This window comes from Orycteropus afer, unplaced genomic scaffold (genome assembly GCF_000298275.1).
Source record: "Orycteropus afer afer isolate SDZICR_OR568_19922 unplaced genomic scaffold, OryAfe1.0 scaffold00024, whole genome shotgun sequence".
Taxonomy (NCBI): domain Eukaryota; kingdom Metazoa; phylum Chordata; class Mammalia; order Tubulidentata; family Orycteropodidae; genus Orycteropus; species Orycteropus afer.
Genome location: NW_006921611.1, coordinates 1,419,462 through 1,435,125, shown reverse-complemented (window position 1 = coordinate 1,435,125; position 15,664 = coordinate 1,419,462). Strand labels below are relative to the sequence as shown.

General features: G+C 38.9%; 1 protein-coding gene across 1 annotated transcript in view; it reads right to left on the bottom strand.

Annotated features, from left to right (window-relative positions):
• UNC5D (unc-5 netrin receptor D) overlaps nucleotides 1–15,664 on the bottom strand; it is a 438,337-nt gene that overhangs the window by 357,533 nt on the left and 65,140 nt on the right. Inside the window, exons 2-3 of the mRNA XM_042783659.1 lie at nucleotides 8,478–8,560; nucleotides 7,575–7,793 (exon numbers count right to left, since the gene is read on the bottom strand). Of these exons, the coding sequence (XP_042639593.1) occupies nucleotides 7,575–7,793; nucleotides 8,478–8,560 (302 nt within the window). The remainder of the gene's footprint in view (nucleotides 1–7,574; nucleotides 7,794–8,477; nucleotides 8,561–15,664) is intronic.

Below are 15,664 nucleotides of genomic sequence, written 5' to 3'. Positions count from 1 at the left end.
AAGGCTCGGCAACAGGTTCAGGCTGCCATGCAGGCTGCCCTACCACTTGGGCCATATGATCTGGCTGATCCAATGGTGCTTGAAGTGTCTATAGTAGATAGAGATGCTGTTTGGAGCCTTTGGCAGGTCCCTATTGGTGAATCGTAACACAGACCCATGGGGTTTTGGAGCAAAGCCCTGCCATCCTCTGCAGATAACTACTCTCCTTTTGAGAAACAGCTTTTAGCTTGTTACTGGGCTTTAGTAGAGACTGAACACCTAACCATGGGCCACCAAGTCACCATGAGGCCTGAGCTGCCCATCATGAACTGGGTGTTGTCTGACCCACAGAGTCATAAAGTTGGACGTGCACAGCAGCACTCCATCATTAAATGGAAGTGGTACACAAGAGATCAGGCTTGAGCAGGACCTGAAGGCACAAGTAAGTTGCATGAGGAAGTGGCCCAAATGCCTATGGTCTCCACTCCAGTTACATTATCTTCCCTGTTCCACTCTGCACCTATGGCCTCATGGGGAGTACCTTATGATCAGTTGACTGAGGAAGAGAAAACTCGTGCCTGGTTTACAGATGGTTCTGTGTGATATACAGGCACCACTTGAAAGTGGACAGCAGTGAACAGTCCACATTCAGCCTGGAGATCTTGGATTTGTCATTTGTTGGAGTCAACAGCCGGTGTACTGCCTGCCAGCCTTGAGCTGCTCAGCCCCTGTGGTTGCAAGAGCCAGGAAAAGTCACCAGCTTGAGGGTTGATCCAGGAACTTTGGACTTGCCAGCTTCTATAAGTGTGTGAGCCATTTTCCTAAGATAAATTTCTCTTTCTATACATATATAAGCTTTACTGGTTTTAGTTTCTCTAGAGAACCTAGTCTAACACACCTGCTAATAGAGGCTTGGAACTGAGCTTCCTTGTCTCCTAGTTTCTTCTTCTTCCGTATCAGAGGCACTCCTTCCCTGTTCTGGGCACACAGTCAGCTTACTGCTTATGTGTGAGCATCATATGGCACCTGGCCAACCTCACTGCTATATCTGTTGCTGGTGGAGAAGGACACAGGTTCCTCTTCTGCAACACAAGTAGAGTATACATAGACAGTTATTTCTGCATTAGCTGCTGCAGGGAGTGACCCCCTGGTCTTTAGGGACCAACACTCACTACTGAAGTTGATCTTACTCTGTTTCTTCTCTATGTTGTTCCATAAAGGGTTTTCCTTCCAATGCCTGTGTGTAAGTCATGTCAGAAATTGGCTTAACAGTTTGGGATAGCAAAAAGTTTTAACAAAGCTCAAATTCAACTTATCTAAAATATAACCTCAAATTACTCTCCTTGTTGACTTAAGCATTTTTAATAATTGCATCATCCTTTTAAGATCTCAATTAATTTTTATTCCAACTTCTTATGTCATCGACACAGTTAATCATTAAGTTCTGTTTATTAAAATGCTTCTAACACCAAGTATCTTGTCTTATCTCTCTGGCCTTCACTGTAGAACTCTCTCATTTGGATTATCCACCAGTCTCCTAACTTCCCCATTCTTCTTTCTCCTTGCCATTCCATACAATTTTTGTCAGATTCATCCTTGAAAGCAGAGCTCCAGTCATTGAACTCCCATATTTCATGGATGCTCCACTCCTACTATGCACATATCCATAAAATTATACAAATATCTCCTCACTCTGACATTTATGCACTCATGCTACTAATGGAACTAATTGTAGCTATTTGCTACATTTCTCCTATGTTAATTTTATATTTCAAACTTTTTGCTGGACACATAATAAGTTTGCTCTTTTTTTTTTTTTTTCTGATTGTGAACTGGGTAAAATTTACACAGCAAATTAATTTTCCATACAGTAGTTCACATACACTTTGTCTCATGACATTGACTGCAATTTCCCACAATGCAACAGCTCTCTTCCCACTTCTTCCCCATAGTTACCCCTTCCCTGTGTCCTTCCCTCCCATGCACCCCTGCCCCCCTGAGCTTTCTTCCTGTGCATACACATCCCTTCTATTCTCCTGTGATTGATCTCTCCAGGGAGTGTATCTAAGTTTGCTCTCATTTGGTAATACTGTGGTTTTTGGATCACTGATCTTTCTCTCACTTCCTCTCAGTAGGTGTAAAGTCCAATAAATCAGTGTGAGGACCTTAACTCATCTTTCAATACTCTTAAATGACTAGCCTTTAATATGTTTTTTGTATAAACAAGCTGACTTGAAATTTCTAAATTATATTGAAGCATTCTGTCTTACTTGAAGTCTAATATCTAGTGAGTTGACAAGTCAGGACCAGAAACAATGTCAGTTGAGTGCCAACACAGAGTTGGGTTTAAAGTATAACATAGTCTCTCTATCTTTGTTTACCACTTTGAATATTTCTGAGACCTGATCAAAGGAGGGGCAGGAGGTAGGCCATATTCTTCTTGTTTCTAAGAAAAATCAATAATCTAGATGGAGACTACACTGAATGAAGACGAAGGTAAATTTTCAGGTGGTCTTTGAACATTTGAAGTTGAAAATCATAAACTTTTTCTGTTACATATTCTAATATTGCTGTTGTTGTTAGGTGCCATCAAGTTGGCTCTGGCTCATAGCAACCCTATGTAAAATGGAATTAAACACTACCCAGTCTTGCACCACCCTCAAAATAATTGTTATGCGTTAGTCCATTGTCAATGCCACTATATAAATCCATTTCATTGAGGGTCTTATCCTTTGTCTCTGAACGTCCACTTTACCAAGCATGATATCCTTCCTCAGGGACCAGTCCTTTCTGACAACATGACCAAAGTACCTAAGACGAAGTCTAGCCAATCCCAAATGTAAGGAGCATTCCAGCCTTACTTCTTTCAAGACAGATCTGTTCATTGTTTTGGAAGTCTATGGTATTTTCAGTATTCTTTGCCAACAACATAGTCAAATTGCATATTCTTCTTTAGTCTCTCTTATTTATTGTCCAGCTTTCACATGCATATAAAGCTATCGAAAATACTCTGGCTTGGGTCAGGTACACCATAGTCTTCAAAGTGACATCTTTGCTCTTTAACACTTTAAAAAGTGGTTTTGCAGCATATTTGCCAAGTACAATATGTCCTTTGATTTTCTGACTGCTGCTTCCCAGGTCATTGAATGTGGATCCAAGTAAAATGAAATCCCTGACAACTTCAATCTTTTCTTCATTTATCATGATGTTGCTTATTGGTCCAGTTGTGAGGATTTTCGTTTTCTTTATGTTGAGGTGTAATCTGCACTGAAGTCTTTGATTTTCATCAGTAAATGTTTCAAGTCATCTTCACTTTCAGCAAGCAAGGTTGTGTCATCTCTATATCACAGTTGTTAATGAATATTTCCCCAATACTAATGCCACATTATTCCTCATATAGGCAAGCTTCTTGGATTATTTGCTCAGCATACAGATGGAAAAAGTATGGTGAAATGATACACTCTGAGGCATATCTTTCCTAATTTTAATCCATTCAGGATTGCCTATTCTGTTCCAACAACTGTCTCTTGTCTATATACAGGATCCTTATGAGCACAATTAAGTGTTCTGGAATTCATATTCTTTAAAATAGTATCCATAATTTGTTATGATCAATAGAGTTGAATGCCTTTGCGTAGTCGATAAAACATAGGTGAACATCTTTCTGATATTCTTGTTTTCAGCCAAGATCCATCTGACATCAGCAATGATGACTGATGTTGCATGCCCTCTTGTGCATCTAGCTTGAATTTCTGGCAGCTCCCTGTCAATATATGATGTTTTTGTTGTTGTTATTTGCCATTGAGTCAGCCCCGACTCATAGCGACCCCTCTTTGGGTTTCCGAGGCAGTATCACTATGGAAGTAGGATTGCCCAACCTTCCGAGGAGTGGCTGGTGGATTTGAACCACCAGCCTTCTGGTTAGCAGTCAAGTGCCTTAGGCACTATGCTACCAGAGCTCCTTCAATATATGATAGCAACTGCTTTTTCTGTGTGATATTAATGATATTCTTAGATAATTTCCACATTCTGTTGAATCACTTTTCTTTGGAATGGGCACAGATATGAGTCTCTTCTATCAATTGGTCAGGTAGATGTCTTCCAAGTTTCTTGCCATAAATGAGTGAATGCCTCCAGCACGGCATGCATATGTTGAAACATCTAAATGAGTATTCCATCAATTTCTGGAGCCTTGTATTTTGCCAGTTTCTTCAGTGCAGTTTGGTCTTCTTCCTTCAATACCGTTGGTTCATATGCTACCTCCTGAAATGATTGAATGTAGACTAATCTTTTTGGTACTGTGACTTTGTGTATTTCTTCCACTTTCTTTTGATGCTTCTTGCATCATTCAGTATTTTGCCCTTAGAATACTACAATATTGCAACTCTAGGCTTGAACTTTTTCTTCAGTTCTTTCCACTTCAGTAATGCTGGGAGTGTTTTTTCCCCTTTTGCTTTCCAACCCAAGGTCTTTGCACAATTGATTAATTGATTATAATACTTCACTTTGTCTTCTCAAGCCATCCTTTGAAATTTTTCAGCTTTTTACTTCATCATTTCTTCCATTCACTTTAACTACTCTCCATTGACGAGCAAGTTTTAGGCTCTTCTGACATCCATTTTGTTCTTTACTTCCTTTCTTGTATTTTTAATAACCTTTTGATTTCTTCAAGTATGATGTTCTTAATGTCATCTCACAATTCATTTGGTCTTTGGTCATTGGTGTTCAGTGCATTAAATCTATTTTTCAGAAGATCTCTAAATTCAGGTGGGATATAATTAAGGTATCATTTTGCCTCTTGTGGACTTGCTTCAATTCTCTTCAGCTTCAACTTGAACTCACTGAGGAACAATTGATGGTCTGTTCCAAAGTCAGCTCCTGGTCTTATTCTGACTGATGATATTGAAGTTCTCCATCATCTCTTTCCACATGTGTAGTCGATTTGATTCCTCTGTATTCCACCTAGTAAGGTGCACATGTAAAGTCACTGTTTATATTGTTGAAAAGGTATTTGCAAGTAATAAGTTGTTGGTCTTGCAAAATTCTTTCATGCAGTCTCTGGCATTTCTATCACAAAGGCCATATTTTCCAACTACAGATCATTCCTCTTTATTTCCAACTTTTACATTCCAAAAATCTGTAATTATCAATACAGCTTGATTTCTGTGTTTGGTCAATTCATATTGCAAGAGTTGGCAAAGGTCTTCAATTTCCTCATCTTCAGCTTTGGTGGTTGGTGTGTAAATCTGAATAATAGTAGTGTTAATTGGTCTTCCTTACACGTGTATGGATATGATCCTATCACTGAGAGCATTAGGGAGCTCTGGTGGCATAGTGCCTAAGGCATTTGACTGCTAACCAGAAGGCTGGTGGTTCAAACCCACTAGCCACTCCTCAGAAGGAAGACAGGACAATCTATTTCAGTGGTAATACCACCAGAAACCCAACGAGGGGTCGCTATGAGTTGGATCTGACTTGACGTCGATGAGTTTGGTTTGGTTTTGGTTTGACACCATTGTACTTCAGGATAGGTATTGAAATGTTCTTTTTGGTGATGAATGTGATGCCATTTGTCTTCAATTTGTCATTCCCAGCATAGTAGACCACATGATTGTCAGATACTAAATGGTCAATACAAGTTCATTTCAGCTCATTAGCCTAAGATATAGATCTTTATGCATTCCATTTCATTTTCAACAGCTTCCAATTTTCCTAGATTCATACTTTGTACATACCATGGTCTGATTATTCATGGATGTTTGCAGCTGTTTCTTCTCATTTTCAGTTGTGCCACATCAGCAAATGAAGGTCTAGGAAGGTTTACTCCATCAATATCATTGAGGTTGAATCTACTTTGAGGAAGCAATTCTTCTCCAGTCATATTTTCAGTGCTTCCAACCTAAGGGGTCATCTTCCAGCACTATATCAGACTACATTTCACTGCTATTCATGAAGTGTTCCAGCAATATATCAGATATTGTTTGACTGTTATTCACAAACATTCAAATATAGCTAGTCATAAATTTTGAAGGTTTTGAGTCAAATTACTTTGCTTTGAGATCCAGCACAACCATGAATTTCTTTATCTATAAGAAGACAATAATTGAATAATCTACTCCAGAGGTTTGTTGTAAATCTGTGTGGAATAATGCATGTCCAATACTTAGATAATGCTTGGTACTTAACTAATTGCTCCATAAGCATTAGCTGGTCTGATTATTAGCATCACCACCACTGATCAGCCAAACAGCTTTATAGCTAATAAAATATAGATGGTCCTTACATTCTTTCATATTAGAGAAAATATGTTAGAATATGTAATCTAATTCGGGCTCTGTCACTAAATAATAATAAAAATAATTTAAAGAGGAATCAGAAGCCATCAACTGTGGAGAATAAAGTATAAGAGAATACTGTCTAGGAGGAAAGATTAAAGAAATGGAAATTATTCTACCTAAATATGAGTTTGGTTAAAGATTTAACATTTGTCTTTTGAGATACTTAGAATTCAAAAAAATGAAAATGTGACTGCCTTTTTTTTTTTTTTCTTTTTAAGTAAGGATATTAATCCCCATAGAGGTTGAAGTATTAATGTTATGTTGTTAGTTGTTATGTACCATCAAGTCGGACCCGATTCATAGTGACCCCTCCTTGGGTTTCTGAGGCAGTATCACTATGGAAGTAGACTGCCCCATCTTCCTTCTGAGGAGTGGCTGGTGGGTTTGAACAGCCAGCTTTCTGGTTAGCAGTCAAGTGCCTTAGGTACTCATGTTATATACAAGAGGAAATAAACACCTCCATTCCATTAAGATGATAGACTACCACAAGAGCTATGGAGTCATTTAAAGATAAGCTTGTATCTTATACATCTGAGATAATGTAAATATGATATTAAAATAAGGTGGCTTCTGCAGTCTTTCTCAGCCACTAACAAAGTGAGAATCCAAGAAGCCACCATAGATTCATTTTATTGCTTCACCCTTGTTATGGATTGAATTAAGTACCCCAAAATATATGTGTTGTAAATCCAAGCCCCTGTGCCTCTGGTTATAATCTCATTTGGGAGTAAATTACCTTTTTATGTTAATGAGGTAAGGTAAATATAGGGTATATCTTGAGTCAGCTCTTTTGAATTATAAAAGAGATTAAAGAAGCCAGAAGAGAGATGAGGTAAGGCAGATGCCAAAATACATGGAGATTGCCATGGAATCAGCCACTCTTTGGAAGGAAGCTTGGGCAATCTACTTCCGTAGTGATACTGTCTCAGAAATCCAAGGAGGGGTTGCTAAGTGTCAGATCTGACTCAACGGCAGTGCAAGGAAGCAGAAGCTGAAAAGACAAGGACCTTCTTCCAGAGCTGACAGAGAGAGAAAGCCTTTGCCTAGAGCCACCACTCTGAATTCAGATTTATAGCTTCCTAAACTATGACCAGGCAGTGTTTCATTCTGTTGTACATAGGGTCACTGTGAGTCGGAGTCAACTCAAAAGTTCCCAACAACAACAACAACAAACTGAGAAAATAGAGTTCTGTTTGTTAAAGTCATTCACTTGTGATGTTCCTGTTACAGCTGCAGTAGATAAGCCAATTCTCTTACCTGAACTCTCATCCAGACTCTCCTCAGAGACATGCTCATTTTGATGGACCCACTCCCCATTGCATTTGAAGAATATTTGCATGGCTGGCCTTGCTTTGCACCTCAGAGCAATGGGGTTGCTCTTGATTATATAAGCATCATCTGGCTCCTCTATGAAATGAGGCAGTGTCCCAGGAGCTGATGGGATGGATTCAGGAAGGACTTCACCACTGTCAGTTCCTATAAAATAGAAGGGAACATTAGAGCATCAGGACCTAAAGCAGAATACAAAGATCAACCAGCTCTAAGAATCTATACTGTGAAACTATTCATCATGATTCTAAGATCTAGGTGAATGAAGTATCTTCTAAATGTTGATCTGGCATTATTTGATATCTCCATGGCAAAATACTCTTTGAAGTGTGAAAAAGCAAAGATGTCACTTGGAGGACTAAGGTGTGCCTGACCCAAGTCATGGAATTTTCAATCTCCTAATATGCATACAAAAGCTGGACAATGAATAAGGAAAACCAAAGAAGAATTGATGTATTTAAAATATGGTGCTGACAAAGAATATACCATGAGCTTCCGGAAGAATGAACAAATCTGTCTTGGAAGATGTATAGCCAGAACGCTCTTTAGAAGCAAGGATGGTGAGACTTCACCTTATGTACTTTGAACATGTTATCAAGAGGAACCAGTCCCTAGAGAAGGACATCATGCTTGGTAGAAGCCAAGATGCAGCAAAAAAAGAGGAAGGCCCTCAGTTAGATGGACTGACAATGGCTACAACAATGGGCCCAAACACAGCAATGATTGTGAGGAAGGCTGAGTACCAGGCTCTGTTTTGTTCTGTTTTACAAAGGGTTGCTATGAGTTGAAATTGACTCAAAGGCACCCAACAACAAAAACAGCTGGACATACCTTCAGTTTTATTGGAGAAGTGAATAGAGTAAGTAGAAGAATCATCAAACTGCAGTTTAAATATGAATGACTGAGATAAATATCTGAAGAGTGAAGGGCTAAATATCAAGATTCACTCTGGCTATTGTTTACCTCAAAGGTTCAGTGAGAGCTCTAAGCTTCTTTGAATCTTGGGAAAATGATGGGAATAGGGTTTGTTCTTCTATAAATGTCTGTGAATGGTGATGGTGTTGGTAGTAGGTGCACAGGTATATGAGATCTTCATAAAATTCCAAATTATCCTTTTTTTAGTGATAACATTTTGGAGATTTCTTGGTATTCTACTTGAGTAAGATTTCCTTTAACATCTCACCAACATACTAGCCCTTCTAAGAAATGTGAGTTAGTTCTGTCTGTCCTTCAGAAACCACTTGCTCCCCATATGCTATGAATTACATGACTAAAGCTGATAATGAAATCAAATTATTAAAACAGCTATGAACTTGTGGTTTAGGATCCATATAACCACATCTATTCAAAAGGAAGACATAGATGTGGTTCTTTCCTAATTTGAGGGGAACTGATGAGTAGAGAGAAACAAAGTGAAAATAGAAAAAGCAGGGGCCAAGATTTTGCTTCTCTTCTTCTCCACTACATTTAATAAGGGCTTATGGCCCAGAAAGAAGCTTTGGTGGTACAGTGGTTAATGCATTTGGCTGCTAACCAAAAGGTCAGTGATTTGAACCCACCAGACACTCTGCAGGAGAAAAATGAAGCAGTCTGCTTCTGTGAAGATTTATAGCCTTGGAAACCCTAAAAGACAGTTCTACTCTGTCCTATCAGGTAACTCTGAGTCAGAATTGACTTGATGACAGTGATTTTGGTTTGGGTCTGTTAAGGCCCAGAAAATACAAAATCAAGAGCAGTGAGGTTTGACTGCTGAGCAATATAGAGATGACTGAGATGAGTATTATCTTATTCTGTCCAAAGGCCATTATAGTGGAAGATAAAAGAAAGCAAGAATCTCAACAACAGTATCAACTATACCCTCAGGGGTATTAGTCCCACTGGAGAAAAACCAGTCTTTAGTTCTAAACTGAGGAAAAAGAAGTGCCTGGGTGGTACAAATGTTTCACTGTATTGACTGCTATCCAAAACATTGGTGGTTTGAGTCTATCAAGAGGTGCCTGGAAAGAAAGGGCAAGTCATATATTTCTGAAAATTTAGCTACTGAAAACCCTATCATGTACATTTATACTCTGACACAACACAAATGGGCTTACCACGAGTCACACTTGACTTGATGGCAACTGGTTTACTGGTGGGGAAAGGAACTAGTGAAACCATTAGAACTACTTGCCCATCAGATCCCAGCTCCCAGGAAAAAATCTGGAAGTGGGCTACATCCTGTGATCTAATCTGGCTTTCTGTATGCCACCAATGTAATTCTGAACAAAATAGCTTTGTATTACTTATGCTTAAGTCAAATCAGTAAGCACTATCAGAGGTAAACATAGACCATAATAAACCAGAAAACCAAATCCACTGCCAGAGTCAATACCAACTCATAATGACCACATAGGACAAAGTATAACTGTCCCATAGGATTTCCAAGGCTATAAACCTTCAAAGAGGCAGAGTGTCTCATCTTTCTCCTGTGGTGTGGCTGGTGAGTTCAAGCTGCCAACCTTCTGGTTAGCAGTCTGATCCTTTAACTTTTGCATCACCGTAGCCCAATAAATCATAATTTAAAAAACTATGCCATTGAGTTGATTCCAACTTACAGCAAACCCATTGGTTTCCCAAGGCTTTAAATCTTTACGGAAGTAGATTGCCTCAACTTCCTCCCATGGAGCAGCTGGTGGTTTTAATCACTGACCTTCTAGTTTGCAGCCATATATTTTACTTACTATGCCATCAGAGCTGCTCAAAAATTGTAATAGTAGGGATAATTTTCTGTATTAAGAACATTTATGGTACATTATCAAATATATTAACAAAACCAAGTATATTTCAAGAAGTATGACTGCCTGTAATTATAATTTGTGTGGGGAAGAAAATAAAAGACACTGAGTTATCAAAAAGATTCTTTGACACTGGGAACACACAAGCCATGCTTAAGACTGCAGTGAATTAAACATAGAAATAGCTTGATTCTCCCAAATAAGATTGCTTCCTTTAAGTACATCAACTTAAGAATAAAAAAATAAATAAAAAGCCTAACATGCAAAGGTTTAAGATAATATATGCCTCAAAATGTACTTGTAATGGAAAAGCTAACTCAAGTGAAAGTAATTCAAAACACCAGCAATCATCATAAAGTAAATATTATAAATAGCATAAATAGTATTATAAATAGTTGAAGCTCTGGTAGCATAGTGTCTAAGGCACTTGACTGCTAACCAGAGGCTGGCGGTTCAAACCCACCAGCCATTCCTTGGAAGGAAGGTTAGGCAATCTACTTCTGTAATGATACTGCCTTGGAAACCCAAGGAGGGGTCGCTATGGGTCGGGTCTGACTCAACGGAACATAACAACAACAACGATTATAAGTAGTATGAGTGCAAACAGTTTATGTCATCAAAGTATAATAAAATAAGTGTATATCACATGGAGTAAGAGGAGTTTCAGGATAGAAGCTCAGGTTTGTTTGTTTTTTTTTTTAATATTTTAAATTATATCTACAATGGACTTCATAAAATATCTCATATATTAATTCATTTTGTTACTGACTGCTCATGCCAATTTCCATCTTCAATAAATACCAAGTCTCCCTAAGCTTTCGTAAATCCATGCATTAGAGGAAATGACAAAGGTATTAAAAGATTTTATATGGGCATCAAAAGCCCACAATGCCATCAAGGGCTTCAGATCTGTCCAAAGGAATTCATTGTTTCATAAGATAGTCACCTGATCTAGCATATAAACACAGCCCTGTCCTGGCAGCCTGAGTAAACAGTCACATTATTGAATGATACATTTTTGTTTAGTTAGTAACAATGCATGAAAAGTAGGGGGGAGGTGTTAAAAAGAATGGTTTCTAAGTGGATAGTGAGAATACATTTATCTACACAAATGAAATGCCAAATAAACAAATAAAGACACCAGATCATTAGACACATCAAGTTTTAACCATCCTACCCACAAAACAGAGAGGGAGATCTAATAGCAATTAAATTACCCTCTTGCCATTTTAATAAAGACCTTTAGGTAAAGTAACAAGCCCTGATCTGAAACATAGGAGAGTGGATGGATATGTCTGAGGGTAGGTGTGCGGAGTATCTCAAAAAGCTCTAATAAGAATCAATCAGTAATAATATTCAGAAGAGAATATAAAAAGGTAGAATGTTACATTATATTGTAATTATTAATGGAGCAATATCAAGTCATATATGCGTAGGAAAAAGGATGCGATTCATAAAAACGTAGAAATGAAAGCAATCAATTTATTAGTGGCAGTGGGAAGGTGAGAGATTGTAGGCATACATTTATATAGGTATTACAATTTATTTGGATTCTTCCAACCAACAATTGAGACAAATGGAAGTACGATATTATTATTTCACGTTTTTATTTTTTGCTTTATGTGGTGAAGTGCTGGGAATGCTGTTTACCGAACACCACCTATACCCCTGACACCCTCTTAAGTTCCTCGCTTGACCCAGGCACTAATTCCTGGCCACCACTCAGTATTTTCTCCTACTCTGGTGGCTTCCTTGTTGCTATGATGCTGGAAGGTATGCCACTGTTATTTAAAATACCAGCAGGATGGTCCCTAGTGGACAGGTTTCAGCAGAGCATCCAGATGAAGACAGACTATGAGAAAGGCCTGGAGATCTACTGCTGAAAATTTGGCCATGGAAACACTAAGGATCATAACAGACTACTGTCCTATATAGTGCAGGAAGAGAAGCCTCCTAGGTTGGCAGACATTACAAAATAGCCTTAACAAGAGACTCAAGCATGCCAATAATCATGAATGTGGCTGTCAACAATTAATTCCAGGTACCTCCCAGCCCTGCTTTGCTGATGACTAACTAACAGCATGAAGGCAGGCTGCCCCACATCTCACGTGCCACCCCTCTCATCGTCTCTGATGTAGATCATGCTCAGCCCCATCTAATGACTTTGTGTTGAATTGTCTCAGAATTTCTCAAAGGATTTTTTTTAAGTAAGAGAAGGGAAGGAAAGAGGAAGACCTGAAGTTGGAATTTAAAAGAGGCTTGGAAGTTGCTGATAATCCTGTCCTTTGTGTGTTGTTGTTGTTGTTATGTGCCATCGAGTCAGACCCGACTCATAGCGACCCCTCCTTGGGTTTCCAAGGCAGTATAGAAAGGGGTGACTTGCTTTAATAAAAAGTTTTACGGAAGAACGAAAGATTTTTTTTTTTTCCGATTCAAGGTAAATTCGCTTGTAATCATAAGTTTGCTACCACTTTACATTTCAGAGAAAACTTTAAGGCTTAATGTACAATTGCTGTCAATCATCTGACGCAGACAACAGCCTTCTCCCGTACTATTTTACAAGTAGAGGCTGGAAAAGTCATGGACTCGGTTTACTGTTTTACAGGTAGAAATGTTCATGTGACATTAATCTGGCAAAAGAGCCAGGAATAGAGATTGCTGAGAAAACTTGTATTTTCTTGATAAAAAGAATAGGTGTGCCTGATACTGACCCTTCTCTATTTTGTTCCTATCTTAAACTCCTTTATGATGCATTAAACTGGGGTAGGTCATGAAGAAAAGTGAAAGAGGAATGGAGAGAAAATAGTACTGACATCACTGAGAGGCTGAGCTAACCCAGCAGCCATTCATCTATGTGTTTAAGCTCCTGATTGACAGATTCTATCTTACCACTGGCTAAAAACTGCTTTCATTGATACAGCTCGATCTTCCTTCTTAAAGTATCCCTGAACTACAAGCTTCAGTTAATTAAAACCCAAGGCAGCCAGTTACAAAGGGAAAAATTTTTCATAAATTAAGAAAAGTGGAAATTATGTTAGTAGAAATTAAAAATAAGAGCTGTCATTTATTGAGTGATTACAGGTTATGGAAATAAGCTTTCTATATGGATTAAGTTTTTAAGCTTCACAAGTCTTTGAGGGGGGTACTTTAGTATTCATTGTCCATTGTTTCCTTTATGCACCTTTCCAAAGGTCATGTAGCTAGCAGATGGCAGATTCAGAATTTGAACACAGATCTCTGACTTTCAGTTCAGATGAATGGAGCCTTAGGAATCTGATGCTGTCTTTAATGAGTGCCTGCCTTACAGCAATAGCCAGCAGTGCATAAAACCAAACAAAGATGATATAAAATGAGATTTTCTTTGTGTGGCACCTCACCCCTTACATTAAGTATATTGTTGTTGTTGTTGTTGTTGTTGTTATGTGCCATCGAGTCGGCCCCGACTCATAGCGACCCCTCCTTGGGTTTCCGAGGCAGTATCACTACGGAAGTAGGATTGTCCAACCTTCCTTCCGAGGAGTGGCTGGTGGGTTTGAACCGCCAGCCTTCTGGTTAGCAGTCAAGTGCTTTAGCCACTATGCTACCAGAGCTCCTATTAAGTATATTATTCCCCTTAAATACTACTAAGGTTGTCCTATTTGCTGGTCTGTGATTCAGGTCAGAATGGGTGTATCATGGACTCATTCCAGAGAAGTTCTTGAGGAAAATGAAAATGGAGAGAACAGAAAGCATTCAAGTAATCATACCCATCTGGCCAGAGATCCACATCAAAGTCAGAAATTGGTAAAGAAAAAGAAAATCACTTTCTGAATGTTTCATTTGGAAATAGTTTCATCTCTTTTTTAAGCAGTAATATATAACAACTGAGGCTCCAATTAAAATGCAAGGAGTATAGCAGAAGAGAGTTTCAGCAAGGAAAAAGGAACTGGGAATAAAGTATTGTCATTTGATTAGATTTAACCATCCCAAACTTCCAAATTTTGAATATTTTGATCTATTATTTTTGTAATAGAAATTACATTGGAGGCAAGAATAAGTCCAAATTAAAATGCATAAAACCTTGGACTTTCAGTGAAGAAGCCCTCGTGTCACAGTACTTAAGAGTTTGGCCGGTAACCAAAAGGTTTGTGATGTGGACCCACCAGCCACTCTGAACTCACAGGTACTTCACAGGAGAAAGATGTGGCAATCTGCTTCCATAAAGATTACAGACTTGGAAATTTTCTTTGTTGGTTACCAGGGGTGAGAGGGGAGGGGAGGGGAGGGAACATTTTTAGGTAGAGATAAGTATTGATTTGGGTGAAGAGTAGGACAATGTACCAAATGTGAGTGATCAACATGGTGGCAATGAAGAGGAAGAAGACATAGAGAGGTACATGGGAGGTATACAAAACAAAGATGAACCCTTTTTCACATACAGTACTGTGTTATCAATGAAGGGAAACATGGGTATATGGGTGGATAGATGGGTGGACAAGCTGAACTCTTAAGTATGTCTATGCAACAGGGAGTGTACTCAAGACCATGTATAGGGTTGGCAGACAATTGTTCTACAAGTGTATTTGTATGTTCTGTAAGAATTCCCAGGGGTATAGGAGAGCTGACAAGGGACAAGGCTGTAGTCACTTTTTAGCCACAGCCAGCTACTCAGAGCGACCGAGTAGTTGAACCTGTGGGTTTGGGATCATAGTCACAGGGGACATCGAGCACAATTGGCATAACATACTACACAAAACATTGTTCCCCCTACTAGTTTGGTGAGTAGTGACTAGGATTTTAAAAGCTTACAAGTAGCCATCTAGAAGCAACAATGGGCCTCTCTTCATCCAGAGCAAAGAAGAATGAAGAAAACCAAAGATTCATGGAAACAATTAGCCCTAGCAACTGGTACACCATGCAATCTTTAGCCTAAATAAGTATGAGACCAGAAGAACTAGATGATGCCCAGCTACCACTGTCAACCACTTGTAAGGAGATCTATACAGGAGATCCTGGATGGAGAGGAAGAATAATGTAGAACAAAACTCAAAATCATTTGGGGGAAATAAAAAGGGGGACCAGGTTTGCTGGTCCAATAGAGCCTGGTGGAACCACTGAGACTATGGCCCCTAGCTGTCCTTCAGGTCTGGAATCGAACACATACCTGTGGCTTCCAACCAAACAAAAGACAGGCATATGAGTTGAACATTTGCCAGAGGTAGATACACTCCTTGGAGAGAACAATCATGGGAGAAAGAAGGGCTG